Source organism: Desmodus rotundus, chromosome 2, assembly GCF_022682495.2.
Source record: "Desmodus rotundus isolate HL8 chromosome 2, HLdesRot8A.1, whole genome shotgun sequence".
In the NCBI taxonomy this organism is placed as follows: Eukaryota; Metazoa; Chordata; class Mammalia; order Chiroptera; family Phyllostomidae; genus Desmodus; species Desmodus rotundus.
Genome location: NC_071388.1, coordinates 121,568,405 through 121,586,639, shown reverse-complemented (window position 1 = coordinate 121,586,639; position 18,235 = coordinate 121,568,405). Strand labels below are relative to the sequence as shown.

At 32.7% G+C, this 18,235-nt stretch overlaps 1 protein-coding gene across 2 annotated transcripts in view; it reads left to right on the top strand.

Moving 5' to 3' along the window:
- DPP10 (dipeptidyl peptidase like 10) overlaps positions 1-18,235 on the top strand; it is a 722,439-nt gene that overhangs the window by 651,581 nt on the left and 52,623 nt on the right. For both annotated transcript variants that reach the window (XM_024569627.4, XM_053918597.1), the window contains exons 12-13: positions 4,881-4,919; positions 10,679-10,786. In XM_024569627.4, coding sequence (XP_024425395.1) covers positions 4,881-4,919; positions 10,679-10,786 — 147 coding nt within the window. The remainder of the gene's footprint in view (positions 1-4,880; positions 4,920-10,678; positions 10,787-18,235) is intronic.

Sequence of the window (18,235 nt, the reverse complement as noted above, 5' to 3'; positions counted from 1 at the left end):
GTTCAGAAGGGTGGTTGACTTTTACAAAACTATGGGAAGAGGCATGAGGGAATGAGTGAGGAAATATAAAGGTCGTAATCTTCATGGCATGTAAACAAATTTGTCAAAATTCATTTCATACATTTCAGATCTGTACATTCACTGTATACAATTTATACTGCAATACTCCTAAAACATCATTTTAATGGTCTATAACAGAGATAAATGCAAAGATATTCCTCTAATTAAAATGATGAGGGTATGTGTGGAAATGAGGTACATGAATCAGCCATTCACTTTTTGGATTTGACCAATGGTCTTCAAATTTAGCTTGTATTTATTAGAAAATTGATTTCAATCATCCTTTTTTTTTACCTGGATAGCTTAGAGTGACTAGGATTTCACCATTTATTTATTAAAGTGTTCTGGAGGGTTTCTTGTTTAGCTGATTAATAAGTCATTTAAAAATTGGATGTGGGGGCCAGAAAGTGGAAAGTATGCTGGACACAGAGCTGCAGGCATGGGGGTGGCAGGAGCTGCAGCCAAGACAAAGAGGGTGATAATGCCGGTTATGTATGAATTTTTGAATGAAACCTCAAACCAAGTGAGAAGAAACCTTCAAGGATCAACTATTGACATTTAATATAGCAACACTTCTGTCCAGATGGCAGCATAGGTTAATGAAATATTCACATCCTCTTACAACCACTCCTAAAAAACCCCTAATCTACAGAACAATCATCATTCAAAACCACCTGAAATCAAGATGAACAGAAGCCCTACAACTAAGGATATAAAGAAGACACCACATGGAGAGAATGGTTGGAAAAGTGGGGACCTAGAACATGCTGGTCCCACACCCACGTGTGGCAGATAAAAATTAAGAGGGATATCTCAGCTGTGAAGTTATCTCATGAGGAGGGAGGGGTCCCAGTCTCACACCAGAATCCTCAGCCCAGGGTTCCCGGGCCAGAAAGAGAAGTCCCTATAACTTCTGGCTGTAAAAACCAGCTGAGATTGTGGCTGAGTGAGATGAAGGGCTTCTGGAGTCCAAGGTACTCCTCTTAAAGGTCCCATGTACAGACTTAGTTGGACTTGCTTACTCTGAGCCCCAGCACTGGGGCAGCAGCTCAAAAGGCACCAGACACATACGGGGAGTAACTGAATTGTCTGGTATTAGGAAGAGAACTGGTGGGGGCAGAGTTCTCCCTGACAAAGTACTGGCAAATTCCACTTTTCCTATTCTGAGCTGTCCCGTTACAGTGAGTAAGCCCCATATATGAGTCTCCACCAACCTGACTCACACTGGTTTCCCCACCCTGGTGATTCCTTGAGATACTGCCCCACCCAATGTGTGGAGCAACCCAAGCTGTTTCCAGTGTCTTTTCCATGTAAATGATTCATCTTGGCTCATGCTTTGGGCTTTCCTAAAATCTCTCAAATAAGCAATATTGATCCTCTTCATCCCTGTACCTCTCACTAAGTGGCCCCAGGCCTGGCACTAGTGGTGGCTGGCTGTGGTTCACAAGTTGGCCTCTCCTGGACAACTCCAAGCCCAGCACAAAGAGAAGCCATCAGCATATCACTTTGTAGCTCATGGTGGGTAGCATCAAGCAGAACCCAGGTGGTGGCTGACCTTTGCATGCACCTCCCAGGAGGCCCCCAACCCAGTGCAACCAGTGGACAGCTTCAAAACTTGGTGGAGCACAATTTGACTATCTCCATATCGGACAAACTTAAGAGACAAACATAGCAGGCACCAGAGCCCCACTGAAGTAGGCCCTACTCTGTGGGATGGGCCCCAGCACAGCCACTCTTCCATGGTGATCACAACCAGTCTTTGTAGCTGATTGGTTGAGGGTAAATCTCTTCCATTGATGTGCTAACAATAATCAAGGCTCAACTACAATAAAATGTGTATAAAACCCACTTAGGTGTGGAGGGTACACATGGAAGGCCCACCTCGGTTGAACAGGGATGCTGTTTTACTAGACCCTACAGGTCACCTATTACATCAGGCCATGGAACCAAACCTGGGAGATGTAGCAGCTCCACCTAATAAAGAGAAACAACCACAGAAAGGCAGACAAAATCAGGAGAGAAAGAAACATGTCCCAAATGAAAGAACAGAAAACTCCAGAAAAATGGAGACAAGCAATCTACTAGATGCAGAGTTCAAAACAGTGGTTATAAGGGTGCCCAATGAACTCAGGGAAAGAGCAGATAAACAAAATGGGGACTTCAATAAAAAGTAAGAAACAAAAAATTGGAACTAAAAACCATAAAAAAAGAGAACTAGTCAGAAATGAAGAACACATTAACTGAAATGAAGAATATATTACATAAATGAAGCAGAGGATCAAATTTGAGATTCGTAAGATAAAGAAGCAGAAAATACCTAAGCAGAAGAGCAACATGAAAAATAATCCAAAAAAATGAGAATACTGTTAGGACATTAACAGTTCTTTGACAACATTTGCATCATGGGGGTGCTGGAAGGAGAAGTGAGAAAGCAACGAATTGAAAACATATGTGAAAAAATAATAACAGAAAACTTCCCTAAACTGGTGAAGGAAATAGTCATACAAGTCTAGGAAGCACATAAAGTCCCAAACAAGATGAGTCCAAAGAGGCCCACACTGATAGTCATAATAATTAAAATTCCAAAGGTTAAAGACAAAGAGAGATTTTTGAAAGCAGCAACAGAAAAGCAGTTAAGTGCTCGGGAGTGCCCATAAAAGGGTCAGCTGTTTGTTTGTTTGTTTGTTTGTTTGTTTTTTTAATGGAGACAGCTGTACTTGTATAACAAAAAAATAATAAAAAAGAAAGAAGTCAAATAAAAAGATATATATGTACTCTAAAATAGAGAAAAAAACAGACAGTCTAGTGCTTTCTCAAGAGAAACTTTTCAAGCCAGTAGGGATTGGCAAGAAATATTCAAAGTGATGTAAAGCAAGGACCTACAACCAAGATTACTCTACTCAGCGTGCTATCATTTAGAATTAAAGGACATATAAAGAGCTTCCCAGACAAGAAATAACTAAAGGAGTTCACCACCACTAAACCAATATTACATGAAATGTTAAAGGGTCTTCTTTAAGAAGAAAAAGGAAAAAATATGTAAAATAAAATGATAACAAATATATATATATATCAACAATTGAATCTAAAAAACAAAGTAAATGAAAAAGCAGAACAAAAACACACTCATAAATATAGAAAACATTTTGATGGTTGCCAGATAAGAGGGTTTAGGAGGATAAGCAAAAAAAGTCAAGAGATTAAGAAGTACAAATTGGTTGTTGTGGAATAGTCACAGGGATATAAAATATAGCATAGGAAACATGTATGGTGTCAGATGGGTGTGAGATTAACCAGGATGATCAATTAGTAAATTATATTATGTCTAATAACTGGGAAATATATCTGAAATTAATACAATATTGTATGTCATCTGTAATTTAAAATTAAAATAAAGTACAAAAAAGAGATTTTTAGAGATCAAGAAAAACTGAGCATAGCCTGGATTATAAGCTATATTATTAGATATTTGTTAATTTTGTTAAATGTGATAAATGTGGCTATTTAAAGATGCATATTAGAAATACATGGTGATAAATTCACAGGTAAAATAATATATCTGAGACTTACTTTTAGATAGTTCACTGATAAACAAAGTGCTGGAAGGTCAATGAAATAAAAAAAATTGTGGATTTTTGGTAATTTTTGAACCTGGGTGATGGGTCTATGGGAGATTATTATGGTTGTCATTATTTTTGTGTATGCTTCAACCTTTTAAAAAATAAAATAATTACAAAATAAGGTAAAAGTAAATTTAAAACATTGGAATTCACTTTTTCTAGATAGAACTTGTGTGTCATCTCTTCTATAGAAGGAAAATCTATACAGGTGACTGCAAAGATATATTAAAATGCTTCAATAAAAATAAACATAGGAAACCCATCATATTATTGATTTGATACCTTATTGGCATTCAATTATATTTAAATCCCTTTGTGGAGTTAAAATATTTTACTTTCCATTATAAATGAAATAATAAAACAAGGAATTGTATGTGAAATTTTGGAATCTCAAGGATTCTAATAAAACAGTGATAATAATGAGCAGTGGAAATTGACATGTTTTGTGTCTCTGTTTTAGAGATAGAAAGAATGATTATTAGTGAGATACAAGTAAAGAAAAATGAATAGGAAGAAATGCTTTGAATTGAAACTTTATGAATGACAATTTTCTTCATTCATACTTACAGAATATTTTTCCAGAAAACTATAGGTTATTTCCTAAATTAGTACATATAAACAGTGTTACTAAAGTTTTTCATCTGCACATATTTAACTCAAGATTAAATTAGGCTAATTTTGATTTTTGAAATAATTTTGGTTTTGGTCTTTTCAAGATTATTTTAAAAGATCATACATTTTGTCATCTCAAATGCTAATGACTATGTTGGAGTGGATTTAATGTTGAAACAATGTCCACCTTTTAATTTTATTCCAAGTTGTTAGCCTAGTTCTTTTGAAGGACTTAATAATTTTCTTTTCTTGTTGATGTGTAGAAGTGAAAAGAGACAGTATCTAGTGATTGAAAACAGTTTGAAGTAAGGAAACAGAACTGGAAAATGATCTTTTACCTTGCTGATATACTACCGGGAATTCTGAAGTAGTTCACACACACACACACACACACACACACACACACACAAAGACTTTGCAATTAAATTATTTAATCCCAATTTTATAATTATTCATTGTGTTTAAATCGATAATTTGCCAGTTGAGGAAAGGGGAAAATGCCTGAGAATAACACTGTAACAATTGTTAAATTGATGTGTGTTTATTTTGGCCTTTAGATGCTTCATGAAGTCAATTGTTTTGTTTCAGAAATATGAGATGGCATCAGATACATGGCTCTCCAAACAGGTATAGTATAGGTTGTTTCTTTATGTCACATTTTGGCCACTGCACCCGTCCTGTTCACCCATTTGTTATGTGACAATTTTCAAAAGTTATTTTAGTAATATGAAAAGATTTGCATTTTTTTGAGGTTGGAAACCATTTATTTTATTTTTTCCCATCTTTACCATTTTTTATTGTTGTTCTATTACAGTTGTCTCAATACTCCCCATTGCTCTCCCCTGCTCCACCCACCCCCTGCTACCACAATCAATCCCCACCCTGTTGTCCATGACCATGGGTCATTTATACCTGTTCCTTTGCATGTTTAACTGAGTCTTCTCTGTGAAAATATTTATGACTTGCCCTTTCTATGACATCTTTATGAAAAAATTACTTCCTTTTTTATATAATATAGTTTGCAGAATAACAATGATCCATTTTCGGGTGATTCGTGTAAATAAATGTTTGTGCAGATGACAGAAAAAATTACAATCCATTAAAACTAGAAACAATCAACATTGCTTATATTGTCCAATAAATTATTTTGTAAAGATTATTCAGATGAACACTTCCTTTAAGTATAAAGTATAAGTTATCCTGTCTTATTAAATCTATTTTGCTATCATTTTTATTGCCAATGACATTCATAATAGGCTAACTTACAATATATGGTCTTTTGGCATTATGTTATCTACAATTTAAATACCAACTTATGAATGTTTAATAGAACCATTTTAAGCAGAGAAACCAGTTATCAATTATTTAGTAAGAAAATGCAAGTGGCAGTTTGTCACAGTTGACTTCTTTTCCAGATGTTCTAAGAAAATGTCATGAAATACTTAGAATTTGATGAAATCTAAAAGATGAGAATGGAGGTAGTTATGAGATGAAGTAAATTTCTAAGACAAAATTTATATATTTACTATAATCAATATATGCTTACTTTCTGGACAGGAGGAAGAGCAGAGAGAAGTGGGCATCTTTGCCCAAGCTTGAAGAGACTTAGAGTTGGGATAATCAGTGTACTACTAATTTGGTCAGGAATAAGATTTGTTATCACCAATTCATTTCCCAGTATGTCATACACACTGACTTGCTTAAGTTCATGAGAATGGAAAGTGACATTGGGTCCACTTCTTTTATTTGATCTTAGGAAAGGGTTCTACCTAGAGTGCTATATTCATAGCCAGATATTGTCTCATGCTGAAGGTTTTTAAGTCCAACTATGAATTTAAGATTATACTCCCTATCTGTTCCTTTACTGATCTGCTTCTAAGGCACCAGATTTGGAGAACTAAGTAAAAAGGAGAATGCTCAGATGTATTCATAACATAAGAAAATTGTTTTTGTAGCAGAACACAAATGGAGAATGTTAAGGGAGAACTAATAGGTTGGAGTAAATGTGACTGAGTGATGTGTATAACAAATATTTTTGTCTATTATATACGTGCATTTATCTATTCAGTTAGGGTTGTACACCCAACGTGTACAACCCTAGGCAATATTGTCCTAGGCAATAAAACTAAAAAGTCAAAATTGCACACTTATTTTAATTGTTACTTTCCTTGTTAAAGAAGTCAAGCATGTAATAGAATGCACTGCAACCCATAAAGACATGAATACAGGGGCCTTTTTTGAATCTCTGTGAAGAGATTTCTTAATCAGGAGAGACTCACTAACTAGAGAAATTTGAAAATGTTTTTTGTTTCATGCATTTAAGCAAAAAAAAAGAGAGAGTAAGATTTAGCAAGAAGAAGAAGAAGAGGAAGGAGGAGAAGAAGAAAGAGAAGGAAAAAGAGGAGGAGGAGGAGGAGGAAGAGGAGAAAAAGGGGAAGGAGCAGGAGAAAGAAGAGAGAAGGAAGAAGAAGAAAGAAGGATGAAGAAGAAGTTGTTCCAAGCAGAAGAAATACCATGTACAAAGTCAAAGAGAGAAATATCCTAGGGGAAAAAGAGATGAAATATACAGAATTATTCATTCTCTCATAGTTGAAAGATGTGATTTACACAATCACATATCTTTTCAGTATTTATTATATGCCTAGTAATACAACATTCCCATCCTTAAATTGTATATTACTTCAGAGTTTTAAATTATTTACATATATCATTATATAACTATATGAAGTTGATAAGTAAAATATTATTCTTATATTTCTATCAATGGATGTTCTTACTAATAAAGCAAGAATCAGACTCCATATCATTAAAATAGTTACTAATTTATTTATTCAATAAATAATTATTAAACACAATTTATGATAGTCACTGTCCCAGGTTCTGGAGATACAGCAATGAAGAATTCAAGGACCCTGCATCGTGGTGCTTATATTGTTTTTGTTGTTATTGCTGTTATTTAAGTACAGTTGTCTCCATTTGCCCACTACCACTTTCCCCCTCCCCACCCACCATCACCCCCCATCTCAATCCTTCCCCCGTTTGGCTTTGCCCATGGGTCCTTTATACTTCTCCTTGACGACCGTTCTCCTTCTTTCCCCCATTATTCCCCTCCTCCCTCCCCTCTGTTTACTGTCAATTTGTTCTGTACTTCAATAACTCTGGTTATATTTTGCTCACTTGTTTATTTTGTTGATCAGTTTCCACTTATAGGTGAGATGATATGGTATTTGTCTTTCACTGCCTGGCTTACATCACTTAGCAAAATGCTCTCAAGTTCTATCCATGCTGTTGTGAAGGGTAGGAGCTCCTTCTTCCCTTCTGCTGCATAGTATTACATTGGGTAAATGTACCATAGTTTTTTGATCCACTCATTTACTGATGGGCACTTAGGTTGCTTCCAGCACTTGTAAATTGTGTTGCTATGAACATTGGGGTGCACAGGTTCTTTTGGATTGGTGTTTCAGGGTTCTTAGGGTATAATCCCAGCAGCGGAATTGCTGGGTCAAAAGGCATTTCCATTTTTAGTTTTCTGAGGAAACTCCATACTGTTTTCCACAGTGGCCTCACCAGTCTGCATTCCCACCAACAGTGCACTAGGGTTCCCTTTTCTCCACATCCTCTCTAACACTTGTTTGTTGATTTGCTTATGATGTTCATCCTCACCGGTGTGACGTAGTATCTCATTGTGCTTTTAATTTGCATCTCTCTGATGGCTAGTGATGCTGAGCATCTTCTCATATGTCTCTAGGCCCTCTGTATGTCGTCCTTGGAGAAGTGTCTGTTCAAGTCTTTTGCCCATTTTTTAATTTGGTTTTTTGTCTTCCTGGAGTGGAATCATGTGAGTTCTTTATGTATTTTGGAGATCAAACCCTGTCTGAAGTAACATTTCAAAATACATTTTCCCATACAATTGATACTCTTCTCATTTTGCTCATGTTTTCTTTAGCCATGCAGAAGCTTTTTATTTTGATGAGATTCCATTTGTTTATTCTTTCCTTTCTATCCCTTGCTCCAGGGGGCATATCAGTGAAAATATTGCTGTATAGAATATCTGATATTTTCCTGCCTATGTTCTCCTCTAGGACTTTGATGGTGTCACAACTTATATTTAAGTCTTATCCACCTTGAATTTATTTTTGTGTATGGTGTAAGTTGGTGGTCAAGTTTCATTTTTTTGCACGTAGCTGTCCAGACCTCCCAACACCATTTGTTGAAAAGATTATTTTTGCTCCATTTTATGCTCCTGCCTCTTTTTGTCAAATATTAATGATTGTAGAGACTTGGGTTTATTTCTGGGCTCTCTGTTCTGTTCCATTGGTCTATGTGCCTGTTTTTATGCCAGTACCAGGCTGTTTTGATTACAGTGGCCTTGTAATACAGTTTGATATCAGGCATTGTGATCCCTCCTGCTTTGTTCTTCTTTCTCAAAACTGCTGCAGCTCTTCGGGGTCATTTATGGTTCCATATAAGTTTTTGAAGTGTTTGTTCTGTATCGGTGAATTATGCCATTGGAAATTTAATAGGAATTGCACTGAATCTATAAATTACTTTGGGTAGTATGGACATTTTTATTATGTTAATTCTTCTAATCCATGAACATGGTACATGCTTCCATTTGTTTGTGTCTTCCTTAATTTCTTCCTCCAGTGTTGTGTAGTTTTCTGAATACAGGTCTTTTACCTCCTTGGTTAGGTTTATTCCTAGGTACTTTATTTCACTTGTTGCTATATCAAATGGGATTTTTTTCCTGATTTCTGTTCCTGCTGTTTCGTTGTTGGTATACAGGAATGCCTTTGATTTCTGAGTATTGACTTTGTATCCAGCTGTTTTTCCAAATTCATTTATTAGGTCGAGTAGTTTTTTGGTGGAGTCTATAAGATTTTCCATGTACACTATCATGTCATCTGCAAACAGTGACAGTTTCATTTCCTCCTTTCCAATTTGGATGCTTTTTATTTCTTTTTCTTGTCTGCTTGCTGTGGCTAGGACTTCCAATACTATGTTGAATAGGAGTGGTGAGAGAGGGCATCCTTGTCTTGTTCTTGATCTTAGTGGGAAAGCTTTTAGTTTTTGCCCATTGAGTATGATGTTGGCTGTAGGTTTTTCATATATGGCCTTTATTATGTTGAAGTATGCTGCCTCTGATGCTTATATTCTATAGGAAACTACCTACCTATGTTCCTAAATCCACACATACACACATACATTTATATACATAAAATGTGTACTAACACAAAATATAATATATTCTATGGTGTTAGGGACTATGGAAAAAATAAGGTAATTGAAAAAAAATGAGATTCACATAGAGTTGGATGATCTTGCTTCCTTGATTACCCTTTATATAGGGTAATAAGGAAACTCCTTACTTATAAGGTGAAATAGAGCAGTGATGCGAATGATAAGAGAAAGAACCAGACTAGGGGGATAAACAGTTGAAAGGCTCTGAAACAGGAACATGCACAATGAGGAAGTAGAAGAATGGAAGAAGATGAGATCAGAAACAGTGGAGGGCCAAATCATCTATTAGGGTTTGTAACCTATTTAAAGGCCTAGAGAAGAAACCATATCAAAGCCTTTCATTACACCATATGTATAATCACTCTAAATAATCCAACAAAAGAGATTGCAATGTTTTGTCAGGTAAATCCATTTTCTTAATGTTTCCCCTAGATTAAGAAAAAGCAACCTATATGTCTAGTTTCCATCATCTAAATATCAAAAATAGTTCTATTGATTTAACATGCCACTAGAGTTTAATTAAAAAAATTATCAAGTGAGTGTTTATTTTTGTGTGCTTGCCTAGGGGTGAGAAGTAAGGATGGAAAATATGAATTAAAGGTTTTTCAATAAACACCTTCCAATTTTGTGGCCTTTTGACTTTTATATTTTTAATAAATTAATCTGTAAATCATTAGAAATATATCTTCAAGTAAGTAGAGTCCTGAGTGAAAGATTTCAGAAAAAATATATTAAACTTTGTGTTATTCAATTTTCTATATTAAAAAACAAATTGAAAAACTGGTGAAGATGTTCATATATTCCTTATTTTTTAAATATAAATTGCTAAAATTATCATACCTTATGGAAAAATTAGTTTTTTTCTTGAACCAATTTAAAAACTGTATTTAGTTTAATTGTAAATTATTTCCACCCACTATCTTAGAAACTTCCCAATCCTTCTCAATCCTTCCCATCACTTACATACACATAATGAATTTAGTTCACTTTTTAAAATATGATCATACACTTTTAAAAATAATTTGACCATTTTCCAAACTAATTCTAAGTAAATAATAGGTCTAATCTCTGCATGAATTAGCAATAGTTGGTAGTACAAATTTCATTTGTAATTCTGAGATTGTTATATCACTTTTGTATTTTAGAATGAGGAGCCTGTGTTTTCTAGAGATGGCAGCAAATTCTTTATGACAGTTCCTGTTAAGCAAGGGGGCCGTGGAGAATTCCACCACATAGCTATGTTCCTTGTCCAGGTAAGTGCTTTTGTTTTTCTATGGTTTGGTTTTATTGACATTTTCACAAAGGCCTGATTCTTGTGGCACTCTAAACCTACAGTTAATGCCTGGGAGTCTAGCTATATACCCAACTCGAGGACAGTTTAGAAAAAAGAATCCTCATCTATAACCTTAAGTCAGGCTTTTCCTCTCTGGCTTCCCTTCAAAAAATACAGCCTCAATATTCAACAAGACTTAGTGAGCTACATATGTATGCTGTGAGTTGAAGACATCGGGATATAGAATTTAATAAAAGTACCCAATCCCTATTCAGGGCCAGAGAAAAATCTAGATTAGATTTTTGTTGTTGTTCATCAACAAATACACATTACCTATTTTGTACAAGTAATACTTTCAAGGTTTTATAAATTTTTCACTTACTTGAATAAATATAAATGTCCATCAAAAATTGAATAATTGAATAAAGTATGGTACACCCACACAAGGAAATACAATGCAGACTTATTTTTATGGACTTTGTGATAAAAAAGAAGAAAATATTATTTTTCTCTAAACTCCAATGGAATATAAATAGTTTATACAATTTATCTAATTATTAAAAAAATCAGTGAATTAACAAGTGGAAGTTTAAATATGACAAGGTTAATGAGTCCATTTAAATCAAATTGCTAATTACAAATATTCAAGAGAAATCAAGTTTCTTTTAAGTCCAAATAAGTTAATGTCATAGTCTCATAGTTAAAAGACAATTTATAAAGATAAAGCATTGTGGGTAAATTAGAATCTTCTATGAAAGTTATACAAACAAACTAGCCAAGAATCAATTTCATACCTACAAAATATAGAGTAAATATCAATGTCACAAAAGGTCTCTAAGCAAACTAGATACTTTTATGTTCTTAGAATCTACCTTCAAACCTTGTACATATCTCAACCCTTTATCATGATCAATATGAATATTATATTGCACAGCACAGTGCCTAGAATTCTCAAAAACTTGTGTCAATAGCTTAATATTTAAAACTTTTGCAAAGTCTGGACTGTTAAAATACTTGTCATGTTTTAACTTTCATTTTAATTAAAGCTAAAACAAATAATTTGGAACATATAATCTCCACAGTAAGTAGAAATGTAGATTAATTTTCATAGTGTATCATTAAATTTGGAAAACAGAATGAAGACTAATTTTTAATGTGATATTATTTATGTTCTAAGTAAATGTATCTATTTATATAAGAATAAAAATTTTGGTGATTCAATATTCAACTATTAAATAATTACGTCAGACTGGTCGGATTAAGGAAACTTTTCCTTTTATGTGAGCTGGTGAAAGCTTCAGTAGCAAATTGCTTTACCTGATTCACTTTTGCTCACTAATAATAAATTTTGTCATTATAAATACCAGACAGACATTTGGCCTAAAAAATAAATCCCACTTTCCAAGCCTTACAATTGACTGTGACATCTTATTGAATCTTTAAATCCCAGTATTTTATGTTCAAGAAACTTTTTAAAAGCCCAGGTGTTCAAAATTACATAGAAATTGTGAATATTTTAAGATATAGCAAAGGATACAGAAAGTGTATAATACATCTTTATACTATGTACAATTCCAAGATATAAAACCTGTATTCAACAACTTACTACGAGATATCGGATCTTAAAAAGTGTGGAATTGAGGAAGGCTGTTGATGGCATGTAGAAATTGAAATGTTTATGCCCCTAACAGAAGTTTCTTTGTAAGTCTTGGGAATAAATAGCTTCTGCTCTTCAATCTAACCATCCTGACATGAGTCTAGCTCATTATTTCTGAAATGTTCAGAACAACTTAATAGAGCAGATGTTTTTACTTTGTTCTTCTTCTATATGAAGATTATAGCAAAGTTTTAATTAAAATAAAAAACATTTTGACATATTCTGGTTACAGTTCAGAGAACTTGTGCTTTGTATCAATGAGAAATAAACATGACTGCATGATCATTTATGCACATTTTGGCAATACGACTAAAATTAACTCACTTCGTTAATGAATTGGAGGTTAGTGCTTAGGTAAATACAGTTTATAACTATGTTTACATGCACATGCATGCATGCATCAAACTTTTAGTGAATAGTTTTACTCCCCTTGCCTCTATTTTTAATAGTTTACAAAAAAACTCTTTTATGAATTGTATGTGATTACTATATTGGCATATATATGCTAAAAATTTGTAAAATTCTAAAAATAAACTGAACAAAGGAGTAAAATCAAACACAATCTTATCACTCCAAACTCTCACATTGTCAGTTGGTTTATATATTTCTAATATCTTTTTACATTAAATTACATATTATTTTCTCTTAAAGATTATAGTCAAAGCACATATCTAGGATTGCATCATTAGAAATAATTTATGAGCATTTTCTCACATCATTTACTTGATTATAATTTTTATTTTTAATATTATTCTTAAATGTGATTTTCATAGTTGTTCAACATTTCAAGTAAATATACTATATTTAAATGAAAGCACTTTAATCATCATTAAAGTCACTTCTAATATTTAATATTATAATTTATTCTGATATAAACATTTTATACATAAATACTTATTTCTATTTATAAAAATTCCCACAAAAATGTATCTATAGATGTCAAAATATGCCCAGACAAAGCATATGTGTACATATAAATTTGCTTTGGTTTAGGTATAGAATACCAAATTAGCTTTCCCAAAACAGTGTAATAACTTTCAGTCTAAAAAGTAATGCATACCAAGCTTGATGACTGTTATCCTCTCTTCCTTCCCTTGACATGCTAGGGGATTCCACCTAAAATTGATGTGCTCAGAACGTGAGAAATGACAGGAACAGAACTTGGCAGCCGGCAGTCAGGAAGACCCCCATGATGCTTCAGCTATAAGTGCTTCCTGCTTAGCATTGAGAGCTTCTCAGTTTCAGCCTATTTTCGTTATAGACAGTGATGGTTTACATTAGAAATATTTTAGGGTTTTTTTTCTCAATTACAAAAGTGATTCTTGTTCAACTAACTCCAAAAAAATATAAATAGAAGGAATGCATATATTCTCCTCCATTCTTCTTATACTGTAATTGTAATTTTATGCAAACTAAAGCACTTCATCCTTTTATTTTAAGCAAATTTTAAACTAAAGCCTACTTTTTCCCTAATGCTATTTAATCATTATTATTCCATGTTTCATTCAGTAGCAATTTGTTGTAATTATAGATGTCACTGTACATCAAGTTTATTTATATTATGAATCATTTATTTAATTTTGATTGAGATAACTATAATTTCTAGTTATAAAAGTTAATATTTCTAAATATGTATATAGATATGAATATTTCTAGATTACTTTCAATTAAATATGTGTAAGCACAGTTTGTGAATATTTTCTCTACTTTTATATATTTCATGAAGATGATAGTTATAAAAATAAAAAATGGCTTTCAAAAATAAATGTAGCTAATTTAATTATTCTTTTGAGTAAAATATGCAGTGATAATATCAATTTATGTAATTTCTGAGTCAAAAAATAATGCAAAACTTCTTTTACTTCAGACCATTAAACTTTTGATCACTTTAGATATTATTCCCTTCTGTCTCCTCCAAAGCATTCTTCCTGTAGATGCCTAACTTCTGAATTGTCATTTCTGAAACTGTTACATCCTACATCTTTCAGTGCAGCCCACAGTCAGGAGAAAGATTATTTTCTCAAAGGCATGGCCTCCTTTTTTCTCAAATATGGGTTAAGAAGCATTGTTTCAATCTTGTTAAGATTTTCAGATTCACAAGCATACACAACTGCCTTGTCATCTTCTAAAATTATGTTAAATGAAAAATTCTTTATGTTGGTGAATCCATTCATTTTCTATATGTGGCAATAACAAAATTTGCTCATAAGTGATGATTTCACTTGAAATAATTTTGAATGCCATTATTGACTACAAATACTGCAGAAAATACCATGTCTTTGTCCATAATCTTACCACCTAATCAACCCAATACAATTTTTCATTAAATTTCACTACTGTATCTAATTAGGACATCATCTGAAAAAAATTAGCGCACCTCATCTGATGGATAGACAGTAAATTAAAGCATGCTATTTTTAAGCACTGCACTATTTCCCTTATCTAGGAGCTCTAAAAGTTAAGTAGAATATAATGTAAAAAAATTGAATGAACTGTGGAAACAGGTAAAAATCACATGCATTGATAAAATTTTACTGATAACAATATATAGAAATATAAAATCCATTTTTAATTTTAGGAAGATATAATCTGTACCAATGAAAAGAGAAGTCTGATGTCCTAAATAAAAATACTCTTTGTGTATTTTCAGCCATTCATTGAGAATGAATGAAATCACTAGTTTTACTGCTGTTTATTCTAAAACTAGAAGTGAAATGAGTTCAATTTAAAGTTTATTGTCCTCTTGTCCTTGTCAAAAGTTCACTGTGGTTTCATATTCATAATCAGTGTCTCTATTCAAACAAGTGACTATAATAAAGGCCATGGTAGTACAGAAAGAATATTACTTTGGAGTGAAAATGATTATTCTTCCTTGCTTTGTTAAATTCCCTTGCCTGTGATTGTATATCTGCCTAAGGTTGATGGAAAACAAATTGAAGTACTGATAGCCCCTCATAAAGATACTCAAGTCCCTTTATTTCATTTTGAATTTACTGGTTGTCTACCATGTTCTAATTGGTACTGGGATTATGTACCCAGAGTTAAGATCAAACTTAGTATGCTCACTGCTATGACATAATCCTTTGAATATATTAATGGAAAATATCTTGATTCTCATAACTGTAACTATATAACTATAACAGGCAGTCTGTGCTCTTATATGTGAAATGTTCAAAGTTATCCCCCATCCCAGATGTGCCCTGGTAGAGAGAATGTGAGAAGGGAACTTACAAATGTTTGAAGTAAAATTAAAAGGTTGTGTGGTTGTTATAATGGCTTTCAGCAAGAGTTCTTTGGGTTCTACACCTATAAGCATTATTTTGATCCTATATGCATCATTGAAGTGAATAATGTGCAGATTTTTTTCTTGCAAACATTGTGTTCAGACATTTTTCAATGCATTGGATTTTTGCTTATGATCCCTTTTAATGTGGCCATTCTTCTGTGTTTAAAACACAAACACAAACACACACAATTTCCTGAAAAACAGAAAATATAAACAACCGAGAAATCTGTGAGCCAAAAGCATTTCCAGATATGTATGACTGTCAAGCAAAGTATATTTTTAATGCTTTGAGATATTTTTCATCTTGAAATTTAGGCACATAAGATGTATTAAAACTGTAAGATCTTAGTATCCACCATTGGCTCTGTCAAAGTAGGATCTGTAAATGACTTTTGAATTTCATGTCCCTTTGGGAAGTGGTTGCTTTATGTCTCAGAAACTATGTTTCATCTTTGCATTTGTTTTATTTGGCAAATACTTGTAAAATGCTACAATGCATCAGCACATATATAAAAACTAAAGAAGTAATATACCATTTGTTGACCTTAAACAGCTAAATGTTTAGAGTAAGGAATAGAAAATTTAGAGAGATGTCAAAATAAACCTGTGTACTAAGACATGGAAATTGTTGAAGAAAAATTCTAATACTACATATACATAGCAGAAAATAGAATGTTCTTTTAGTTTCTGCTTCCAGTAGCATAGGAAAGTAGACAATTTAATAAAAACATTCTCACATCAAAAACACTAGACTCTAAATATATCAAAAATGCATTTGAAGTGTTACTCAAGTAATAGATTACATTCTCTGAAGACAATGTATATGAAAGGAAGGATATGAGAGGTGCAATCATAGAATTTAATGAGCTAGAAAGCAAAGATAAAACAAAGGTGTGTGGCAAAATAACTAATTGGTTCTTTGCAAAAATGATTAAACCTAATGTCTATCAATGTTAATTTACAAAGTGGGCAGCCCCCAAAATGTAAATAATGGAAAAGAAGATGTATAATTTCATATTTAAAAATACATTTTAAAACACTATGAATATCTCATGTCAATAGATCTTAAAATTTATGAGATAGATAAATTCTGGGAAAAAATGCCAAATCTGATTTTAGAAACAGATCATATGAGTTGTTCTATACTATAAGGGAAATGGAATCAGTGTTTCAACATTTCCTCACATCAGGCATAGGTGGATTTTAAATGTGGGTTCTGCCGAATATCCAAGAAGAACATACAATTTTGTAGAAACTCATTCAGAAAAGAGAAAAAAATGTTTCAATTCATTTTATAACACATGTATTATCTTGTAACCTAACCAAATAAAGACTGTATGAGAAATGTCAATTACAGGTCAGCTAAAAACTCCTAAACCAAGTATTTTCAAACTAATTTTTCAGTGGATTAAAAATTTACTAAGTTATTTTTCCACATAAAAGTTCCAAATTTGTTTTATATTAAGTACCTGTGCTATAGTTTACTGTATTGCTTCTACATGCAAAAATTGTAATCATTCTAATAGATGTGGAAACAAGATTACATAAATTCACCAAAATCTATACTCAAAAAAACTTAGAAATTTAGGAATAAAGACAACACCTTTAAGCTGAGAAAGTCACTCACGAAAAGCTTAGCTAACATAGCATAATCTATAGGGAGCATTAGTAGCATACATTTTAAAAATCAGCATTGAAACAAGCAATCAAAATAAAGTATGTTGAATGTGCACAAAACCATTAAAAAATGAGAGTTTTTTAAAAATTACCCCCTAAGAATAAGAGGGAAAAACTCGAACAGAGAGAGTCTTCTCTTAGAATATTCTTACAAAGGGAAATGTGGAAACTAATGACAGAAATTAAGGACGCTACTAAGAAAATCATATTGAGTATCAGAATACATATCAATCCACTCCTATGGTGTCATCTTAGGGTACACTTTGGAGTACTGTTTTTTTAGAGTACTATTACTAGTACTAGTACTAGTAATACGCTTAATGACATTGCTCCTTAGGGTACTAGTAATGAAACTCTAGTGAACCACCTAATTATTCATCATCCTCATGCATATATATCCAGAAAAATCCAAGATATTGATAAATATCAAAATATGGCAGTCAGTAGACATGCAAACTTACTATATGAGGAAAACAGAATATATAATAAAAATACTCAGTACATAAATATATTCCTCTCTCTCTTCAAAAAACTATGAAGCAGAGGAATAAAGTAAAATAATATTCCAAAAAGAATTAAATATGGTTATATGAGAATTTGTAGATATAAAATTATCAAATGGGATATTTAAAACTTAAGAATAGCTTTACATTGTAGAAATAAAAGTTGTAAACCAAAAAGTGACAAATTTCAGGAATAAAATTGAAAAATATAATAACAAAAATAAATTAATTGAACGGTGACCAAGGATAAACAGACTTTGCTGAAAATATGCTAATGGCTATCAAGAAAAGAAATTATATCAGCCA